Source organism: Macroventuria anomochaeta, assembly GCF_010093625.1.
Source record: "Macroventuria anomochaeta strain CBS 525.71 unplaced genomic scaffold BU25scaffold_3, whole genome shotgun sequence".
Lineage (NCBI taxonomy): Eukaryota > Fungi > Ascomycota > Dothideomycetes > Pleosporales > Didymellaceae > Macroventuria > Macroventuria anomochaeta.
In genome coordinates, this window is record NW_022985364.1 from 1,484,981 (window position 1) to 1,503,736 (window position 18,756).

The 18,756-nt window shown below is 52.5% G+C and overlaps 8 protein-coding genes across 8 annotated transcripts; 5 read left to right on the top strand and 3 right to left on the bottom strand.

Annotated features, from left to right (window-relative positions):
- Positions 1-253: 253 nt before the first annotated feature.
- BU25DRAFT_437126 (glycoside hydrolase family 72 protein) lies at positions 254-1,665 on the bottom strand (the record flags this gene model as incomplete). Its single annotated transcript, XM_033708985.1, has 5 exons — positions 254-892; positions 946-1,089; positions 1,119-1,369; positions 1,418-1,544; positions 1,597-1,665. The coding sequence occupies 5 exons, from the start codon at positions 1,663-1,665 to the stop codon at positions 293-295; spliced, it is 1,191 nt and encodes a 396-aa protein (XP_033566615.1). The 3' UTR covers positions 254-292.
- Positions 1,666-2,320: 655 nt separating this feature from the next.
- On the top strand, positions 2,321-3,441 carry BU25DRAFT_406954 (Profilin/allergen). The gene is made up of 5 exons (XM_033705408.1): positions 2,321-2,581; positions 2,636-2,651; positions 2,702-2,786; positions 2,877-3,020; positions 3,129-3,441. The coding sequence occupies exons 1-5, from the start codon at positions 2,569-2,571 to the stop codon at positions 3,261-3,263; spliced, it is 393 nt and encodes a 130-aa protein (XP_033566616.1). The 5' UTR covers positions 2,321-2,568; the 3' UTR covers positions 3,264-3,441.
- Positions 3,442-3,487: 46 nt separating this feature from the next.
- Positions 3,488-6,086, bottom strand: BU25DRAFT_406955 (DUF590-domain-containing protein). The gene is made up of 4 exons (XM_033705409.1): positions 5,954-6,086; positions 5,744-5,900; positions 5,391-5,691; positions 3,488-5,341 (listed from the first exon to the last, which is right to left on the bottom strand). Exons 1-4 carry the CDS (start codon positions 6,024-6,026, stop codon positions 3,674-3,676), a joined length of 2,199 nt encoding a protein of 732 aa, XP_033566617.1. The 5' UTR covers positions 6,027-6,086; the 3' UTR covers positions 3,488-3,673.
- Positions 6,087-6,455: 369 nt separating this feature from the next.
- On the top strand, positions 6,456-8,352 carry BU25DRAFT_406956 (glutamyl-tRNA amidotransferas-like protein). Its single transcript, XM_033705410.1, has 3 exons — positions 6,456-6,536; positions 6,591-7,280; positions 7,334-8,352. The coding sequence occupies exons 2-3, from the start codon at positions 6,650-6,652 to the stop codon at positions 8,257-8,259; spliced, it is 1,557 nt and encodes a 518-aa protein (XP_033566618.1). The 5' UTR covers positions 6,456-6,536; positions 6,591-6,649; the 3' UTR covers positions 8,260-8,352.
- Positions 8,353-10,393: 2,041 nt separating this feature from the next.
- Positions 10,394-12,740, bottom strand: BU25DRAFT_487927 (Pex24p-domain-containing protein). The gene is made up of 3 exons (XM_033711310.1): positions 12,415-12,740; positions 11,104-12,344; positions 10,394-11,039 (listed from the first exon to the last, which is right to left on the bottom strand). The coding sequence occupies exons 1-3, from the start codon at positions 12,425-12,427 to the stop codon at positions 10,551-10,553; spliced, it is 1,743 nt and encodes a 580-aa protein (XP_033566619.1). The 5' UTR covers positions 12,428-12,740; the 3' UTR covers positions 10,394-10,550.
- Positions 12,741-12,914: 174 nt separating this feature from the next.
- On the top strand, positions 12,915-13,865 carry BU25DRAFT_359437 (mitochondrial import inner membrane translocase-like protein subunit tim16). The gene is made up of 2 exons (XM_033703639.1): positions 12,915-13,027; positions 13,077-13,865. The coding sequence occupies exons 1-2, from the start codon at positions 13,025-13,027 to the stop codon at positions 13,488-13,490; spliced, it is 417 nt and encodes a 138-aa protein (XP_033566620.1). The 5' UTR covers positions 12,915-13,024; the 3' UTR covers positions 13,491-13,865.
- Positions 13,866-14,205: 340 nt separating this feature from the next.
- BU25DRAFT_331301 (Nucleotidyltransferase) lies at positions 14,206-16,206 on the top strand (the record flags this gene model as incomplete). The annotated part of the gene is made up of 2 exons (XM_033702390.1): positions 14,206-15,197; positions 15,252-16,206. 2 exons carry the CDS (start codon positions 14,206-14,208, stop codon positions 16,204-16,206), a joined length of 1,947 nt encoding a protein of 648 aa, XP_033566621.1.
- Positions 16,207-17,382: 1,176 nt separating this feature from the next.
- On the top strand, positions 17,383-18,701 carry BU25DRAFT_151509 (Mn2+ homeostasis protein-like protein Per1). The gene is made up of 4 exons (XM_033700634.1): positions 17,383-17,515; positions 17,568-17,610; positions 17,658-18,429; positions 18,481-18,701. Exons 1-4 carry the CDS (start codon positions 17,402-17,404, stop codon positions 18,533-18,535), a joined length of 984 nt encoding a protein of 327 aa, XP_033566622.1. The 5' UTR covers positions 17,383-17,401; the 3' UTR covers positions 18,536-18,701.
- The last annotated feature ends 55 nt before the right edge of the window (positions 18,702-18,756 follow it).

Consider the following 18,756-nt stretch of genomic DNA (forward strand, 5'->3'; position numbering starts at 1 on the left):
TTTTCATCGAATATTGTGACTTCGAGGTTGAAAGATGTGGAAGCTGATCAACTTTCTTTGAAGCTTAAAGCTTGCTGCATGGGCGTCCGTGAGTGCTCATCACTAGTGTGCGCACAGATCACCCTACTTGACAACCAACTACGCTATCCTTCCTGAGCTACCAACTACACAATATATCGATCGATTGATTGATTGATTGAATTGGTTGTTTGGTTGGTTTAACGTCCTATCTGAGTCTAAGACTATGGAAGTACACAATATATCCATTATGTGTTCGACCCTCAAATATAAGCTACATTGCATAAACAAGTCCCTTGCCGTTAACCAAGTCCTCAGTCTCTGCCCAGTCCACAACAGTATCAGGGATCTGAAACTCTGGTTCCCAGGGCCAGTTCAACTGTGTGGTATCGACATTTCCTCGTTCGGCCGCCTCACGTTCCATAACCTCCCCTTCCCAATTGCTCTCGATGTCCCTCGTCGCATCCAGATTCTTCTTGTAGTTCACAAAGTCATGGAAGACCGACAAAATCCCTCGCTCCGTCTCCCGCTTCTCTGCCGTCTTCGTGATATCATCGGACCGAGCCAGGGCTCTTTCACGACGTTGCTCAACAGCCCAGGCAGGCGAGGATCGGGCTTGCTCTTGACGCACGAGTTCGACAAGACCGTAGCTATTTGAGCCGTGCCAGAACTCGTATGCGCAGCCTCCGGAGAAGACTTGGCTCATCCGTGGTGAGTACAGGGCTGCTGTCTCCTGGAACAGTCGTGGATTCGGTATGTTTGTTCCATACTCGGACATAACAATCGGTATAGCGGCGGTTTGGAGGCGTGCAAGCAGCGCTTCATAGCCAGATACCTGCATGTTCGATTTCCCAGCCCAAATGTAGCAGTTACACTGTCCAGGCGAGTTAGTACGTTGGCATTTGAAAGCATTGAGGTAAGACTGACCGTCCAAAAATCGATCGAGCTGCCTGCGTCGCCTAAAGACAGGTAGTCGAGTATCATCATGTCTCGTTGGTTGACTGTAGTAGCATTGTAGCCGATGGGGAGTATCCTTTGGCCGCAGGCTTCGTTTTGCAGCTTCATGTACCTCTTGGATCTCTCGTCACTGCTCTAGCAACTGGGGCGGCTTTCTCGGTATCTTTACTATTGACCAGACTCAAACCCACAAGAAGACCCAGTGTGTTTGGGTATTGCGCCATGAAGTTCCCAGTCTGGAAGAACTCGTTCATAGCCGGACGGTGGTAGGACTTGTACGGATCGAGACGATTGATGGCGTTGAACCGCGTGGTTATTGTCGTCAAGACGTAGATTCCAGCTTCCTCAAGCATTTTCATGGCTTGATCGTGACTTTTGATATCGTCGACATGGTCTTCTACTATCAGCCGTGCATGGTTGTATCGAAGTTGCGATCACAAACAAACAAATAGTGTGTTCAGTCCCAACTCTTTGAACAGTGAGATGTCGTGCTTCAGCTGTGGCAGCCGTGCATCCGAGATTGGATCCTGCATATCTGGAACTTGGTATGCAACTCCTCGGACAAAGAACTGTGCTTTTATCAGCAAGAAGAAGGATGAGTGAAGTCAATCAACTTCTAACCCGCTCGTCTCCTCTCCAAAGGTAGCGACCACGAATGGTGATAGGAACAGAGGCTGTGGGGTTGGTCATTTTGCAGCCGATTTAGACCAGAGTGAACAATTCGAAAATAAGCTGTAGATGACAGGAAGGTGTGAGCGCTGGACGGTAGAAGGGCTGGACGCTTGCTGAAGTGAGTTGTTGCCTACAGAACAAAGCTAAGTGTTTTGGGCATTGTAGTGGCGACATCTGCATGTCAAAGAGCAACTGAAGTCATGAAGAATTATCCAATTAAAGTCAACGCTGTGTTGCCATTGCTCCTGCCGCTCTCTTGATCAGTACCTCGAGACAGTTTTGAGCTTTGTGTACTCTTTGGTCATCGAGCACGAGCTCAAATCACCTTTACCGCCATAAGTCCCACAATGTAATTGTTATTCTCCGAAGTCAGCAATTTAATGCCCAGGACATGTTCAGGACACCACTATGTTGAATGTGGCATGATTTGACCGGTCTTGTGCAACGAAATCTTAAGCCAGGATAGCAACGCGGCAGATGCGCGTAGAACCCAGCTCGTGCGTGCTGGCTGATGTCAAATTTGGCAGCTGCGACCTGCCCCAAATCTGAGGCAGACGCAGTGTAAGACGTCCCATTCGAAGGCAGCTGCACGATGGCGCAATCGCTATAGGCAGTCAATATCACATTATGTTGAGACAACATCATAGCTGCTCTGTTCGTCGCCCGTTGCAACCCCGCCGTGAGTTTTTGAATCAATTGCCTTCTGCCCCACCAAAGGACGCCAAACGGGTCAACCCGACCGCGCGACAACACCCAACACCCGCCCTTCCACACCGCATACATTCACTGCCGCTTAGTCAGACCTTGTTGATCTACCTCGCCTCAAACTTGTGATTTTCTCCTGTGACAGTCCTAACAGTACCTCCACGCACCCCATCTCACACCAAGCTCCCGCAGCCCGCACACTACCCCTCAGTAAACATGTCCTGGCAAGGTGAGCACTGGTGACGCACTTGGGACCATTATTGAAGCTGACCCGCAACAACAGCATACGTCGACCAGAGGTATATAGCTACCTGCAATGTATACAGAGCGTCTCTAATCGCCCCCGCAGCCTCGTTGGCACTGGCAACATCGACAAGGCTGTCATCTGCGATGCCACCGGCCAGACTACCTGGGCCTCGTCCCCAGGCTTCTCCGTACGTCCGGCAATATCACACTGCGCCTAGCTGTGGCAACACGATAGAGCAAGGGCGCAGATGTTACGAGACAAAGGCTGACAGCAGCAGCTCACCGCCGCCGAGATGGGCGCCATCGCCGCCTCGTTCAACGACAAGAGCGAGCCCAAGTCCGTAATCGCCAACGGCGTGAAGATCAACGGCGAGAAGTACATGACCATCGAGGCATCAGACGACTCACTCAAGGCAAAGAAGGTGCGCCTTATCCTCTCCAGATTACACCGCTCATACGCCTCACAACTACTTTTCACCCCACCGCAAGCATTCGCCCGCGCACAGACACTGATATATACATTGTTATAGGGCAAGGAAGGCATTGTAGCCTACAAGACAACCCAAGCGCTCCTGATCGCACACCACAACGCGGAAGTCCAGACTACCAACGCCTTCAACAGCGTGGCCGAGCTGGGCGAGTACCTGAAGAAGGTCGGCTACTAAGCGCGGAAAGATTCGTTCGAGACTTGTTCATACTTTAGGGATATTTGCATACAGCGTGGCGGATGAAATGAAAAGCTCAGCACGGGGTGGCAGCTGGTTGAAGAGGCATAGAGAGACATGACGGACGAGTGGAATAGTGGGTTGGAGAACCTAGGACACACAATGAGATACATCTACGCTTATAACTGTTTTCCGTATGCGCCATTCATGCATCGCAAGGGAATCTAGAACAGAGTCTGCTTTTGTGAATTTCAAAAAGTGATATTGATGTTGCTTAGGTCGCTCAAAACGCCAGGCTAGAAATGCTCAACCCAAGAACACGCCTCAACCTGCTCTTCCTTCTGCTCTTCCTGCACCTCGTCCTTTGGCACATAACTCGATTCCGCCAGCCATCCTTCCATTCACAGCTCCTACAGCTCCTTCTTCCTCTCAGGGCTAGCCCCAATCTCGGCCCTCTCAATCAGCGTCTTGCCCACACTAGCAGACTCCCTCCATCCGCGCTGGCGACTCCAGAAGCGCGTCTCAGGAGTGGTCTCCCTGAGGCTGGACTGCCTGGCATCTTCCTCGAGCGACTTCCTAGTAATCTCCTCGCCACCATCGGTCAAAGTAGGGTACTTCTGCAACTTGCTCAAGTTCTCCTCGAAGAACTGCTTCCTGATCAGGAAGCGCTCACGACGCTCCTTCTGCTGGCCTGGAGAATCCATCTTGGATACGGCGATGCGAACAGCTGTGCGGACGAGGATGAAGATGTGCTCAGAGAAGAAGACAGTGAGGAGCAGGGCCCAGAGCTGGATGTTGGAGGGCTTGCCATCGGGGCCGTTGCCATCGCCGTAGAACATGTAGACGAGAGCCGAGGTGGTGAGACTGCCAAGCCAAGTAAGGAAGCTGAGGGAGTCGAGCCAGGGGCCGATGGTGTCTGCGCGCCAGGGGATAGGACGTTGCATCTCGACGCAAATCTTCATAGCATCGGCGCGAAGCTCGATCCAGTTATTGACAAGGAAGGATACAGCGGTGAGGGGCCAGACGACAGAGAAGAGAGACAGGTAGCCGAACTGAACAACCATCTCACGGAGATCGGCAGTCACATCGTAGACGTCGAGTTCGGCTTCCTTGCGAACGCGCTCCAAGAATGCAGCATCCTCAGGCGGGTCGTTAGCGGCAGCTGAAGGAGCAGCACCGCCGTTCTTCGCTGCACGCTCAGACTGAATCTCCTTGTACTTGGCGAAGCCGCGGCGCTTGAGGTACGGGACAATGAGCTCCATGCCAAGGTTGACGACTTGCGCAGTGACGGTGAAGTAGATGACTTGCTTGCGGAGACGGTCTGGGTTGATTGCCCAACTGGAAGTGCCGGTGGTTGTGTGGAGGTGCAGCTGCTTCTCGTCCTCGGCGAATGGTCGAACGGCCACATTAAAGACGTCGAGGTATGGTACAATGACGGTACCAAAAGGAACGTATACAAAAGCAGTCAAGAAGATGCCAAGGTATGACATGATGAAGTTTAAGACGAATATCTTTTGGGTCAGTGCATACTCGAATGCACTTGCGGTCTCGTAGTTCTCGAATTTGGTAAGTCGTGTAGCGAACTGAGTCAGGATAGTGTTCAGAATAGGGTTGACCGTGGTGAGGATACCGGTAGGGATGAAGACCAGGGCGCTCTTAAGCGGCCCGTTGTAAACCTCCGAGATGAAGACCTCGATACCGAAGCAGGTTGCAATGACGGTTCCAAGCATGAGAGTGGCTGCGATGGCGAAGGGGATCTGAAGCAACTGCCTCTGGTATCGCTTCTGTGCAGGGAAGAACCCAACTTGCTCGCCAGTGACGGGGTCTGTGACGGTCTTCTCATGCTGGAAGTTCCTCCTCTTGGTATCAATCCTAGAGACACCCTTAACACCCCAGCGAACACTAAGATCGCCCTCCTGGTGTTTCCAGTATTCAGTGAAGATGATGCACCACAACGCGCTGAACAAGCCATAGATGGGTGAGAAGTGGCCAAAGAAGAGCCATGCGAATGTACCAAAACCTGCTGCAGGGATCAGGAAGGTGAAGTAGGACTGTGTGAAGGCAAAATAGAAAGCAATCTGCAACGGTCAGCTTGCATAGCCAAAGGACTTGGATCGTGGTACAAACCTTCTCGCCTAGGCGGTTTCTGATATCATCAAGGTCTTCAGTCTTAAGGAAGTAGGATGATGACCACTTCTTGATCCAATCCTTGTTGTATGCGTGGTCGTGCAGAGCAAAGATGGACTCAACATTCTCCCACTCTCCTTCCTTAGGTGTGATGCCAGCTCCACCTTCGTATACAGGGTTGGTGATTAGTTGGTAAATGATTCGTAGGCGTTCGGCTTCGTAGAGGGGCTCAGCTTCGAGTGCTGCACGTGTCTCTTTGTCGGGGGCAGCAGAGCGGACGCCATGCATCCAGTCTCGCACTCTGAATCTGGGTCAGCATTGTTCTTGACCTGAGATTATGGGTTTATTCCTACCTTGACCTGTATACTTCGCCGAACAAGTGCTCGTCTGAAGCTACCCTTACGAAGAGCAGCACTGAGTGGTTGTCTCCATTGCGGGCTTCCGTCTGCAGACCCACATTTGCAAGGGCATGGCACAGCTTCTCGAATTGAGCAGCAGCTTTGGCCTTGTCTGTAGGACGGTCAGGTTCTAAGTGCCTTTTAGTGTATTCACATGCCGCATACCTGTCTTCGTGAAGCGGTAGCTAATCACGTAGTCGACGTCCAGGTTCGACTGGAGCGCCTGTGATTTTGTCATGGCGGTTGGTTGACTTGGGTCGAGCAGGGCAAATTTGAGGTCGTATATCTTCCAGGAGAGGTCGGTGAAGTAGGGAATCTTGTGAGGTACGAGCCCCTCTGAAGTGGAAGGCATTCCAGGAAAGTGGTGTACCACGCTTGAAAGGAGACCACGAACGTCATTGAGGCGTCGATCCAACATCCCTGCAACGCATCCCGCTTCTGACATTTCGACATCGCGCGGCCGTGGGACTGCATAAACAGGAATTAGGCGCAACGCAGATAAAACAGCAACTTGATTGTACGACAAGTACTTAGAATACACTCGGTCGCGACAAGTTCCTTTGTGAGTTCTCACAGCTCACCTCGTGTGCTAGTCACGCTATAGGCGCACATATTGCATGGCCAAGTAGCAGATGTGAATGAACTCCACCAATTTCTTCTAGGGCAAGCAATACACACCGAATCGTGTGATACTGTTACCATAGACTTGACTATTTCACCGATCCAAAGATCACGTTTATGAACAGAGGTAGCAGCGAGTCATGCACCTTCCCCAGACAGCTGTTTACTGACCGTGCACGAGCTTCTTTGCGACTTCCGCAGCTCGAACTTCGAAAAGTGACGAGATGCGCCCCGACCCAAATGTCACTCCTTAAGCATGCGAAGCAATACCTAGCCAACCAATCGAAATACGCACACCTCAATGCCTTCGTTTCGCTTGCCGAACCCTCGAAATTGCTCTCTCGCGGCGAGACTTCTACCAGCGACCATGTAAAGACCAGGTTTCACGATGTCACAGACAAGCCAATCGCGATCAAGGACAACATCTGCACGAAAGACCTGAAGACCACAGCATCCACGGGGATATTGAAAGGCTTCACAAGCCCATACGATGCAACGGTAGTAAAGCTCCTGCAGGATGCAGGCGCGGTGGTCGCCGGGAAGACGAACATGGATGAGTTTGGGATGGGCTCGCACTCTACACACTCACATGCTGGGCCTGTGAAGATGTACAGACATACGGCCGATGAAGAGAAAAGTGCTGGAGGCAGTTCGGGAGGAAGCGCTCTTGCTGTTGCGAGTGCACAGTGCTGGGCAGCTCTGGGAACAGACACAGGCGGTTCTGTCAGACTACCTGCAGCGTACACAGGTGTTGTGGGATTCAAGCCAAGTTACGGGCTACTGTCGAGATGGGGCGTCGTTGCGTACGCGAACTCTCTTGATACTGTTGGTATCCTGGGTAAGAATGTCGGTGATGTTGGTGCTGTCTTCGGTAAGTAGTCAAAGACCTCTCGATCTTGGTGACATGTCTAATCTCGATTGCAGACAAGCTCAACGCCTACGACCCCCAAGATCCCACATCACTTCCCCCTTCGACTCGCGCTCGTCTTGAAAAAGACAGCACGAGATCTTCAACCCCGTTGCGAATCGGTATCCCGCTGGACTATAACATCACTACATTGCAGCCAGCTGTCCGCCAAGCATGGTTGCGCACACTGAGGTTCTTATGGGAGCAAGGACACAGCTTGCATCCCGTACGCCTACCAGCGACGCAGCACGCACTGTCAGCATACTACATTCTTGCACCAGCAGAGGCTTCGAGTAATCTGGCCAAGTACGACGGCGTTCGTTACGGGAGCAGGGCAGAGGGTATTGATGGAACGCCCGAAAGCGTATTGTTTGCGAAAACCAGAGGACAAGGATTTGGACCGGAGGTACAACGACGTATCCTTCTGGGCGCTTTCACGCTTAGTGCACAGGCGATCGACAATTACTTCATCCAAGCGCAGAAAGTGCGCAGAGTAGTTCAACAAGACTTCAACAATGTCTTCTCCACACAGAATCCTCTAGTTGAAGGGACTTCTGAGTCAGCTGAGGAAGTGGATAAGGTGGATGTTATCGTCTGTCCTACAGCTCCTACGCCTGCGCCTTCACTAGCAAACGTCAAAGATCAAGACCCCATCTCAGCCTACATGAACGATGTCTTCACAGTACCAGCCAGTCTTGCTGGCTTACCGGCGATCAGCATTCCGGTCCAGATAACGCCCGAGGACCAGACCGCTGAGCATGCGGATTACGCTTTCGACGAAAGTGTTGGGATTCAAGTCATTGGCCAATATGGCGATGACAAACTCGTCCTTGAGGTCGCAGATGCCGTTGCGAAAGTTGCTCCAACATGTCAGGCACAAGCTGGACCGACGGTGACTTCTTGGGGCGCAAGCACGCTGGAGGAGAACAACTCGACGGTTTGAGGATGCTCCCGAGAACTATAATGCAGCAGAGCGTGATGAGAACGTCCAAACGAAGGAAATGTACAGCATATGTATGATCAGTCAGTATACCAAAGTCAACACCAGCGACTATGTACCTCTCTCCAGTATAACGCCCTTCTTTTACCGACTCTGTACAGCCGCGAGACGACTGCGTCTGTCCAGCACAACTCGTTGGTGAGCCTTTCAAGGTTATGTCTCGCGTTTGGCGCGGTTGACGACCGTGGGGGTCGATATGTCACTGCTGTTGGAAACCAGCCTATCGACGGTGCTCTCTGAGGTCATCTGTTTCGGGGGTCGGTCCGGTTACATCTTGCTGTGCGATGTACTGCGGTCACCACAGCGTCAAGATATAGCAGAGACGACCCACTGACTTAGGTAACAGGTACGTCGTCCAATGTACATATTGCAACAGCTATCGACCGTGTCTCACAGCACGCGAGAAGCTTACAACGAGGTACCCGCGATACCCTGTCCTTCGAAACCCCTAATCGCACCCACATGTTCCCTCTTAGAACGCGTCTATACGGCCTAGCTCCTTGCCTGATTGGTTCTCACTACATTGGTCACCTCCAGATCAAGCCATACTGCAAACCTAGACGACGAGTCTTTGTCTCGAGCCAAAGCACACATTAGAGATATATCGTCGACAACCAACACCTTAAGCAAGGCGCACCAGCCAAACTCGTAGAAGTCAAAACTTCGAGAGCATAACAGCTTCGGCACGTATTATCGCGGTCTCAGGGTGCTATACATGCCCAGTCAAGCACGAGCGGGGTTACATATGCAGTACTACCTTCGCCTAAACGTCGACCAGTAGGCATCTAGTGTTGAACGTCTTGATAACAACCTCGAGTAAGCGGACGCCTTATCCCACGTCTGCTCTCCCCCGTACTATCCATTACCAGGTATCCCACCTGCATGCAAACTGGCGGCTCGATCCAGTACATGTGAGCGATCTGCAAGCCATACTGCATGTGCGTCTCCTGATGGTGTGAAGCAAGTTCAATATCTCCCTATCAAACGATCTTGGCCTGGACAACTTAACCATCATAGGTGCGATTAAGCACCTTTACCAATGCAGGATTGCCTGATATGCAGAACTGACGACCGGGAAAGGTCCCAACCTGTCATCCAAGGACCTTCCTATCCCCAAACCCGCTGTCTCTAGCCATCAACCGTATCAGCACGTGCAGATTCTCCGGTCCAGCCCTCGGCATCCTCCACTCAGTGCCCAACAGCACATGAGTCGTTTCTGCGGTCCTGCATCTCCAACACATCGTGTGGGGTCCAAGACGCCTCACTCTGCCCTGCGGCCTTTATGCGGATCGAGTCGCGTCCCTGCGGGGTTTGTAAAGTGTGGAGTTGGCCGTGTTGGCTAGCGGTTAGTTGGACATCGATATGTCACCGGTCCGTCGGCGACCAATCGGCCGCACAAGTCGCGCATGGTCAGGCGTCGCCAGCATGACAGCGGGAGTCGCATCGAGGCGTCCAAACATGGTCCAAGATGGGTGGCATATGCTGTATATAAAGGCCTGCCCGCGGGCACCTTGATGGGCACAGCTCACCGACTCGACATTTCATCAACCAACTACAACGAATAACTTCCCAGCTTTTACGCTACCAACTAATTACATTCATCATGTCTCCATGGTACGTTTCACCAAACCTTATCTCTACCAATCCTGGGGCTTGGGGCCTCAAGTTTTGGTGTTGAAGAGGACAGAGCTGGAAGCGGGGAACACCTTGATGGCCAGTATGTATGAAAGAGGAACGTCAGCTGACCATGGCCGAACAGCAACTGCAGCACCTGCTCCTGCAATGGCGATTGCTCTAGCTGCGGATGCGGATCCTGCTCCGTAAGTTCACCATCCCTCTCTCTTCCCTCACTCCACTACTTCCACACCCAAAGCTATTTTGCACCACGACAGAACAGAGGACTGACGATGCATAGCACTAAGCAACTCATGCTCTGAAACCTGATCTCAACCCCAATCAAATGTCCTGGAAGATCTGATAAAATCACTTGGGACGTCAAGAACAACGCATGGGCCTTTCTGATATGGCGTTTTGGGGAGAGACAGGGGATGACATGCTAGCACGAATCAACGAATAAATGGACAATCACCTGCACACCCTCGCTGTCGTTCATAGTAACCATTTCTTCCACAGATCTTGCCAACGTGTTCAACTCCAGCGGGTATACTAAAAAAGCCAAAACCATGCCACATCACTAACCCTGTGTACTATGCCCGATACTCTCAAACCAGTCCTCATATATCCAAATGCTGCCGAATATCATCCCCCAGCCTCCACTCATCCTCCCTCGCCGTCCTCTCCAACGGCGTCATAACATCGTCCTCATCCCTCTCCCTCCCTCCGTCAGTCCCGCCACTGCCCACCGTCTCCTTCCCCAAACTGCCCGCATTGCTCTTACTCCGCTTCTTCTTCTTGAACCAGCTCCTCTTGCTCTGCGTGCTTGCCGCGTCTACATCGTCGCCTGCGCCCTCGGACGCGACGGAGGCTGCGTACTCGCTGGGCACGAGCGTAGGGTCGCGGCTCGACGCCGTGGACGTGTTTGAGGAGAGCTTGGTGAGGTGGTTTGGGTCTGGTGAAGAGGGATTCAGTGGATCAGCACGCGGAGTAGGTACAGGTGTGGTCTCAGTTGATGGGGTGGACTCGACGAGTTCCGCGTCCCGGTACCATTTGCGGCGCCGTGTGTAGCGGCCCCATCCGTCTTGGCCTCTTCGGCCGTCGCGCCACTGTTCTTTCGTCAGTACTGGTATGGAGAGGAGAGGAGGATTGAATGGGAAGGAGAGGACTGACTTTGTTGTCATAGTATATCCAGCCCATATCTTCTTTGCTGGCTGTTTTCGAGACTTTGCTATCAGGGTCGCCAACCTCGATCTTCCATTCGCTACCCTGCACCCAACGCCAACGTGATGCACCGCCTTCGACTTCAGGGAGCTCGAAGTGCTCCTTGTCTGGGACGGGGTTCATGTGCTCGTCTGTCCAGGACGCTCGCTCATATGCCAGCATCGAGGATGTCCAGCCGATACCCAGCCAACGTCGCTGGTTCTCGTAAATGGAGAAGGTGAAGCGTACACCTGTGGATTCGGGGCGGTGCTTGGCGGCAAGTGAGGCTGCGACTTCTTGCGCGCTTTTCTTTCGCGGTGGGAGAGGTGGTGCATGGGCGCCTTTTGCAGGTGCGTCGCCGAAGTTGAGACTAGTGACGAAGACGCAGATTCGGCGGACGGTGCGTGAGCGCCAGAGGAGGGTGCGGGTTACGCGTGCTGGGCGAGAGTGCCAGCTGAGCACTACTGTTCCTACGGCCAGGACGACTCGCTTCGTTGTGAGGATGTAGAATGGGGGGAGAGTAAGGGCGATCCAGAGTGGTAAGACGAAGAGTATTCGGATGAACAGTACGGTAAGTGCTGGTCGTGTCGTTGCTGATGTTGCGGTGCGTTGCGTGGAGAGAAAATCCGTTAATCGTAGGAATGGGTCCAGCAGAATGTTGCAGCGCGAGGTGAATAGTTTCAGGTCATCCACAATCTCCTCTAGGCTTTTATGGTGCCTGATGTTACTGTCTGACTCTGCCCTCTTGTGCCCTTTCTGCCCCTTCTCTCCAGTCCACCCTGTCGATGATAGCGGCGAGTACCTGCGCGCGTACATGCCCAGGATCAAGCTAGACACTACGATGATTGGCCCAGCATATCTTGTTACTGCATCGCCATACATTACTACCGCCCAAAAGCTGGCGACCAGTATGAAGCTCTCCCATGGATCTCCAGTTGTCCATGTCAGCAGCCCAGCTAGCTTGTTCAGAGGCAGAAGGAACGGATGCGAGTATGCGAGAACACGAGTGACTTGCGGTGGTGTGGCGGCGAGTAGAGGCGACTTCTGGTGCACGAGTATGGCGGAACGGAGCTTCGTCTGCGGCGTTACTTGCCCTATGTTAGAGGGCGAGAAGGTGGCATAGGTTGGCGGGTTGGGGTCGCCGGAGGGCTGCGGCGACGCATCGTTGGTGGATTTTGAAGGGCTGGACATATGCTCTAGCCAAGGTGTGTCTTTCAGTGTATTAGCATTATGTGTACTGGGTTGTGTGGTGAATGCGAGGTGTTGGGTGGAAGTGCATACCTAGTGCTGCCATGCAGTAATTAGCACATACAGAACTGCGTCATAGGCAGCTGCAGTCGAGGTTGGAAGACACGTCGAGAACCAGTTTACACTCTACAAACTATTGCAAATACTACTGGACTTTACTACAGGTCGTGAGGGCAAAAGTCTGTGTGCAAAGCTCGCGCGAGGCTTCCGGCATATGATGCGGTCACTGGTAGGTATGGAGGCTAAGCCCGGCGAGCATGTGAAAGGCCTTGCTCGGTACGTGCGACACATCGAAGCAACCTGAGATTCGTGCAACATCTTGTGGAAGAAAGGGAAAGTATCACCAAGCTTAGTATTCGTCTACGACAGAGTGCGCAGTAACAGGACCATTTGGTAAATCATGCAGCTGTCAAGGTGGCAGAGGGACGGTGCTTTGCGATCGGAGTTTGATTGGCTGTTGAGTAAAGAATCACGTGTTCGAGCGGAAGAGCGCCGAAAGCTCGGAAGGCGATCTGAAATTCTTAGGATCATTCATCCAGTGTTCAGCGCGTCCATCGAGGCAGGCCTGCTGTATCGTCCGTTCAGCTTCTCTTCGCGCAAATCGCTGTCCCCTGGTCTCTGTTGCCTTTCGTCTTTCTCCACAATGGTGAGTTCTTCGCAGTGCTGCCGCAGCCACGATCAGCTAACATCCACAGGCCCACCGCATAATAACGCAAGTCGTCTTCTCCGGCGCTCGTATCATCGGACGCGCCGTCTCCGAGTCCTACCGTCAGGCCGCTGCCTCGCAGAAGTATGCCGCCGCAAATGCTGGAAATGGCGGAGGCAGCGCCTTCTCATCCTCCAACATCACCATGGACGAGGCCTGCAAGATCCTGAACGTTGGCCCCGGTAAGATGGGCACAATAGAAGCAGAGGCAGTCACCGAGCGATTCAAGCGACTGTTCGACATCAATGATCCGAAGAAGGGCGGCAGTTTCTATCTGCAGAGCAAGATCTTAAGAGCCAGAGAGAGGATCGAACGAGAGTTGCAGGGGCATCAGCGGATGGCTGAGAGAGAACAAGAGCTAACAGAAGGGTTCAAGCCAAAATTCACCAAGGAGGACAAGTGAGCGGGTGGCACTCATGAATGGTGTAAGGCCAGGCACTGAGACTTTGTGAACATGAGGAGAAAGATGTCGGACGCATATCTACGAGCGAAGAAGGGCTTGGAATTGCATCAAGATGGCGTTGGTTTATGGGCATAGCGATCGGACTTCTCTGGGCCTGTCTCGTGGGAGCAGTGGCGCTAACAGCACGTCCTCTCTGAGAACGTCAAAGAGGAGCACACGTGTACTTACACGTCTCTCCACTCTCTCAGGCAGACATCTAGTCTCTTTAATCTGTGTCAAATATTGTAACATTAAATGCTAAGAGCAGTGTATCATTCTTCAAGCAATATCTGCTGTAGAACCTTGTATACTTAAATGAACCACGAATGGAAAGACACGAACTAGCCACTGTTTGCCTGCAAACGAGAACATCGCCTTTAAGCAAGAGCTGCTTAGCAGTCTCACCACCGTTCCCGACGAGCAGCGAATGCTACACGACAAGTGGAGTGCACAGCACGGGCGCCTTCCCCGTCTCTTAGCGGGCCCCACCGGCCGAGTCCAAACATTTTGCGCGCCGCCTTTCTTCACCTGCACGTCACCACCATCAACCACGAAAACCTTCTACAAACGCCTATAGTGGCCACTTGACGCATCGCGTTACACTCGCAAACAGTAAAACACAATGGGGGATTCGTATCGCCCAGGCGGCGGCGGTGGACGATCGCTTGCAGACCGCATGACATTCACCAGCGGCGGAGGCGACAACTACCGTCCTGGCGGTGCTCAGCAGGGTCGTAACAATTCTGAATTTACATTCGCGTCGAACCACGATGGACCACGGTTCCCACCCGCTGGGCCGGCCAATGCAGGGCCACCTGCGCGGAGGCGCAATAACCGTGGTGGTGGTCAACATGGCCAGCGCGACTCGAGACGCGGTGAATCTAACGGCTTCCGTGGCCGAGGCGGTGGCCGAGGAGGCTACCGCAAGCCTGGAGCCCATGAGCGCGCTCTCCTTACAGTCCAAGATTGTGGCAGCCCTGAGCGTACATTGGGTGTCGCCGATGGATCCAATAAGTTCATGAACCTTAATGAGATGTCTGAAGACGAACAAGAGGAGGAGATCAGCAAAGACACCGAAGCGACTTCAACTGATGCTGAGAAGGGTGTTCATAAGGTTGCTCGCACAGCGAATGGACGCGCTGATGGTGACTCGGTTCCAAAGTGGAGCAACCCGGAGATCTACTCTGCCCTCCCTCCACCCGAGGAGCTGAGACCAGGCAAGAAGATTGACTTCGTCCAGCTGATTCGAAAAGCGAAGAACGAAGCAGCCGAGAAGGCCGATGGCAACAATGCTGTGGCCGCGAACGACGACTTCATCTCGTTTGGAGATGACGATGGCTCTGCTAAAGGCACTGATCTGCAAAGCCTTGACAACGACGAACCCAGGACGAACAAGCGACCACAGAACGGCGGATTCGTACAAGGCCCGATGAACGATCTCGACTACGTCGACTCTATCATCAACGGTGGTTCCCAGAACAAGCGCTCGCACCAAGCTGCTGATCTACATGAGCAGCCACAGCAAAGCAAAGCAAAGCGCAAGCGAGGAGAGGTCGAGAACGTGCGCGGCATTGTACAAGAGTGGATGGGCACTGCGCGTTGCGACACAGCGCCATGGCTTGATCCACGACACAACTATGCGCATCTCGTCAATGACCCGCTAAAGTGGTAAGACAATGCACTTCTCCCTGTCTTCCTAGTACTTCACGCTGACAAACACAGGTTACATAATGAGATCCTCGACTTCTACGACTTTGTCGCGCCCCAGCCATATGAGCATGACGTTCGCCACCGACTCGTTCAGCGCGTCCAGCAAGCTCTAGGCACTCAGAGGTTTCCCCAAGACACCGGTCGTATTCTGTGCTTTGGATCATTCCCTGCTGGATTGTATCTACCTACCGCGGATATGGATCTCGTTTATACCTCTGACAGGTTCTACCAGGGTGGCCCGGCAGCCATGGACTTCAGCAACAAGAGCATCGTCAACTCCACTTTGAGGAAAGCCGCCAGGAGACTCGAGAATGTATGCATCGCCACCAACGTGCTGTGCATCACCAAAGCCAAGGTTCCAATTATCAAGTTCGTGGACCGAGTGACCAACATCAATGTCGACATCTCTTTCGAGAACCTCAGCGGTGTTCAAGCACAGGCGACATTTCAACAGTGGAAACACGATTACCCCGACATGATCTACATGGTTGCTCTGCTGAAGCAGTTCCTAGTCATGCGTGGTATGAACGAGGTTCACACTGGTGGTATCGGAGGCTTTACCATCATTTGTCTCGTTATCAGTTACTTTCAGCATAGCAAGAAGCCAGAAAACCTGGGTGACTGCTTCCTGGGCTTCCTCAACTACTACGGCAATGAGTTCGACCTTAGGACCCAGCGTATACAGATGCATCCCCCTGCGATCGTTCGAAAGGATGGATACGATGTCGATGGCCGTGAGGAGAGGCCCAATGGCTTGTCAATTCAGGACCCGAATCGTCCAGAGAACAACATCTCAGGAGGATCTCACAAAGCATGGGAAGTGTTCCAAGCTTTCCGCTCCGCGCATAGAGTGTTGAAAGATCGTATCGACTCGAGAAGCCCCGGTAGAAGCATTCTTGAATGTCTTTTGGGTGGCAACTACGAAACGTACATCGTGCAGCGGCGTCATATGCAGACTCTCAAGTAAGTTGTATGCACTGGACTGGAAGCAGGGTCATATTCGTGGTACTCTCGGAGGGCAAGCACATGGTGAGCTGCAGCTCTGGGCTCAGTCATCGAGTATTGTTTGTTCTCCGGTTATCTCGGCCCTATTTCACACAGTGCACACAACTTTATCACCTTGCGAACGACTGTGGATTATGACTTACTTCGTTCTAGTCCTCAGGAGATCCGGAACATTGATTAGTACATCAAAGCCGCTCAGAAGAGCAACGTTCCCTGGACTCAGGAGGTTGGGCGAATTTCGATGGCGCAGTCGCACATGTCCCACCGCTCGCAATATGCCTACGGACAAGCTTGAAAACTGTAGAGTACGGAAGTGTTGAGAAGTATATCATAACGGTAGGACGTTATTGGCGTGTGTGGATTGAGAAGCATTTTTGCTTCATACGGTTCACTCATCTTCGAACAGGTTAGGGCGGTCTTCGTGTCACGATACCCTGGAGCATCACGGGCGTTACACGAGCATTTTACGACGGCCACTTTCTATCAACACCGGTCCACGCCCGAAATGTTGTTTATATCAGCATCAACACAGACGAACCGGACGTGCCGAATACCAACAACACCACGCTGCTACCGGGCCCACAAGTCAATCAAGCGACTTGTTACTGTACTCTAAATCTTCATGACAACAGTTTCACCTTTTCTTCTCTGCTTCTGTTCATCTGCTCGCTTCTGCGGCAGCTGCTTCCTCTTTTTCTGTTCTACTAATAATACGTACCCGGTGTGGGCAAGGTAGCCTCGAGGTTGAGCCCATTCAGTGGCTGTCATACGACGACTGTTAAATGCGACCCCTCAGAAATGTCCACGACAACGGGACACCTTTTCTCATTGAGTGATTTGCTTCACGCAAACGCTCGAAGAAGGAAGGTGACCTGTATTAGGCACATGCTTTTGGGTGGATCTTATGTATAGGCTTTACCTGGAATATATCGTACGTCAACACAAACAGTATCCTCATGTGCTTCAGCTTCTGGAACAATATCAATATCATGAACACAGGATCCGAGTATGTTAGCCACCAAGAAGACGGCAGGGGCGTGCCGGGAGTGGAGACAGGGGTCTGGTCGGAATTATCGGAACGCCAAGGCGTTGAATGTCAACACGCGACTGACTTCCCAAACATCACACTGTATGGACACAATCTCTATGCTTCAGCCATGAGGTTACACACGAGTTCAGCATGGCAGTCTATTGCCGTGCTCCTTTTGTTAGGTGGAGCAGCACAAGCTTCATTGGGTGACAGGTTGCCTGATTTCAAACATTGTCTGGAGGTGAGTACCCTGACCCAGGAGCAACTTGTGTTGCTACTGACATGATGTACAGGTCTGCAAAGCAGCCAATTGCGGCGATAACCCGACCCCCATACGTATGTCACCTCCTCGAGTCCTCTCCAATATGTTCTAACCCCACCAGCCTTCCACCGCCGCATCCTCTTCTGGGACTGTCCCGCCGAATGTGACTATACCTGCCAACACATCGTCACTACGAAACGCCTCGCTCGTGACCCACCCTACATGCAGCCCGTATACCAATTCCACGGTAAATGGCCCTTTTACCGCTTCATGGGCATCCAAGAGCCATTCAGCGTCATCTTCTCGCTGTTTAACTACCTCGCACACGACTGGGGCATGACGCAGCTTCGCGAGAAGATCCCCGCTTCCTACACCCTGCGCAAGTACTACCTGTGGTTTGGATATGTGGGTCTGGCGAGCTGGACGTTCAGCATGATCTTCCACACCAGGGATTTCAACATCACTGAGAAGCTGGACTATTGGGCAGCAGGTGCGAACGTGTTGTACGGGCTGTACTACGCGCCAATCAGAGTATTCCGTCTCGACCGCAACGAGCCCCGCAACCAGAGCGTACTGAGGCTGTGGACGGCGCTGTGCATACTGCTATACATCATGCACATCCTGTACCTCTCGCTATGGAGTTGGGACTACACATACAACATGGCTGCAAACATCGTCGTCGGCACATTGGCCAACTTGCTCTGGAGTGGATTCAGTTACGTGCAGTACAAGAGGATCGGAAGGACATGGGCGGTGCTGCCTGGTATCTGCGTGGCGTGGATTATCTCAGCGATGAGCCTGGAGCTCATGGACTTTGCGCCATGGAAGGGCATGATTGATGCACACAGCTTGTGGCATCTGGGCACTGTGGTGCCGACCGTCCTTTGGTACAAGTAAGTCAACTCCCTTACAACGAGGCCGAGATGAAGAGCTAACAGTCACAGCTTTCTGATCAAGGACGCACAGGAAGACATAGCAGGTACGCGCCTCAAGCAATGACCTTGCATTAATTGCACGACTCCCAATTCTGCTGCTTACCACGTACCTCTCAGGCAAACTGCCGATGGCTAATCGTGGCGCAGACGTACGAAAAGGAAAGGACTAGATGACCGTGTCGATTACCGCGTGCAAGATAACACTCAATCAATACATCATATCATTTCAGACAACATATGTTCTCGTCGCAAATGAAACAAACTCCTCCGAGCCTCCCAACGCGG

Bases quoted from the DNA above. Each gene is read 5' to 3' on its own strand.
- BU25DRAFT_487927 (XM_033711310.1), bottom strand. The intron at 11,040-11,103 runs GTCAGTCCTCTC...ACGAAAGAACAG, and splicing joins GGATATACTATGACAACAAA to TGGCGCGACGGCCGAAGAGG.
- BU25DRAFT_151509 (XM_033700634.1), top strand. From the start codon at position 17,402: ATGAGGTTACACACGAGTTCAGCATGGCAGTCTATTGCCGTGCTCCTT. The intron at 17,516-17,567 runs GTGAGTACCCTG...CATGATGTACAG, and splicing joins ATTTCAAACATTGTCTGGAG to GTCTGCAAAGCAGCCAATTG. The intron at 18,430-18,480 runs GTAAGTCAACTC...TAACAGTCACAG, and splicing joins CCGACCGTCCTTTGGTACAA to CTTTCTGATCAAGGACGCAC.
- BU25DRAFT_406954 (XM_033705408.1), top strand. The intron at 2,787-2,876 runs GTACGTCCGGCA...TGACAGCAGCAG, and splicing joins CCTCGTCCCCAGGCTTCTCC to CTCACCGCCGCCGAGATGGG. The intron at 3,021-3,128 runs GTGCGCCTTATC...ACATTGTTATAG, and splicing joins ACTCACTCAAGGCAAAGAAG to GGCAAGGAAGGCATTGTAGC.
- BU25DRAFT_406956 (XM_033705410.1), top strand. From the start codon at position 6,650: ATGTCACTCCTTAAGCATGCGAAGCAATACCTAGCCAACCAATCGAAA. The intron at 7,281-7,333 runs GTAAGTAGTCAA...TCTCGATTGCAG, and splicing joins TGATGTTGGTGCTGTCTTCG to ACAAGCTCAACGCCTACGAC.
- BU25DRAFT_406955 (XM_033705409.1), bottom strand. From the start codon at position 6,026: ATGACAAAATCACAGGCGCTCCAGTCGAACCTGGACGTCGACTACGTG. The intron at 5,692-5,743 runs GTAGGAATAAAC...ACCCAGATTCAG, and splicing joins GGCGAAGTATACAGGTCAAG to AGTGCGAGACTGGATGCATG. The intron at 5,342-5,390 runs GTTTGTACCACG...TGACCGTTGCAG, and splicing joins GAAACCGCCTAGGCGAGAAG to ATTGCTTTCTATTTTGCCTT.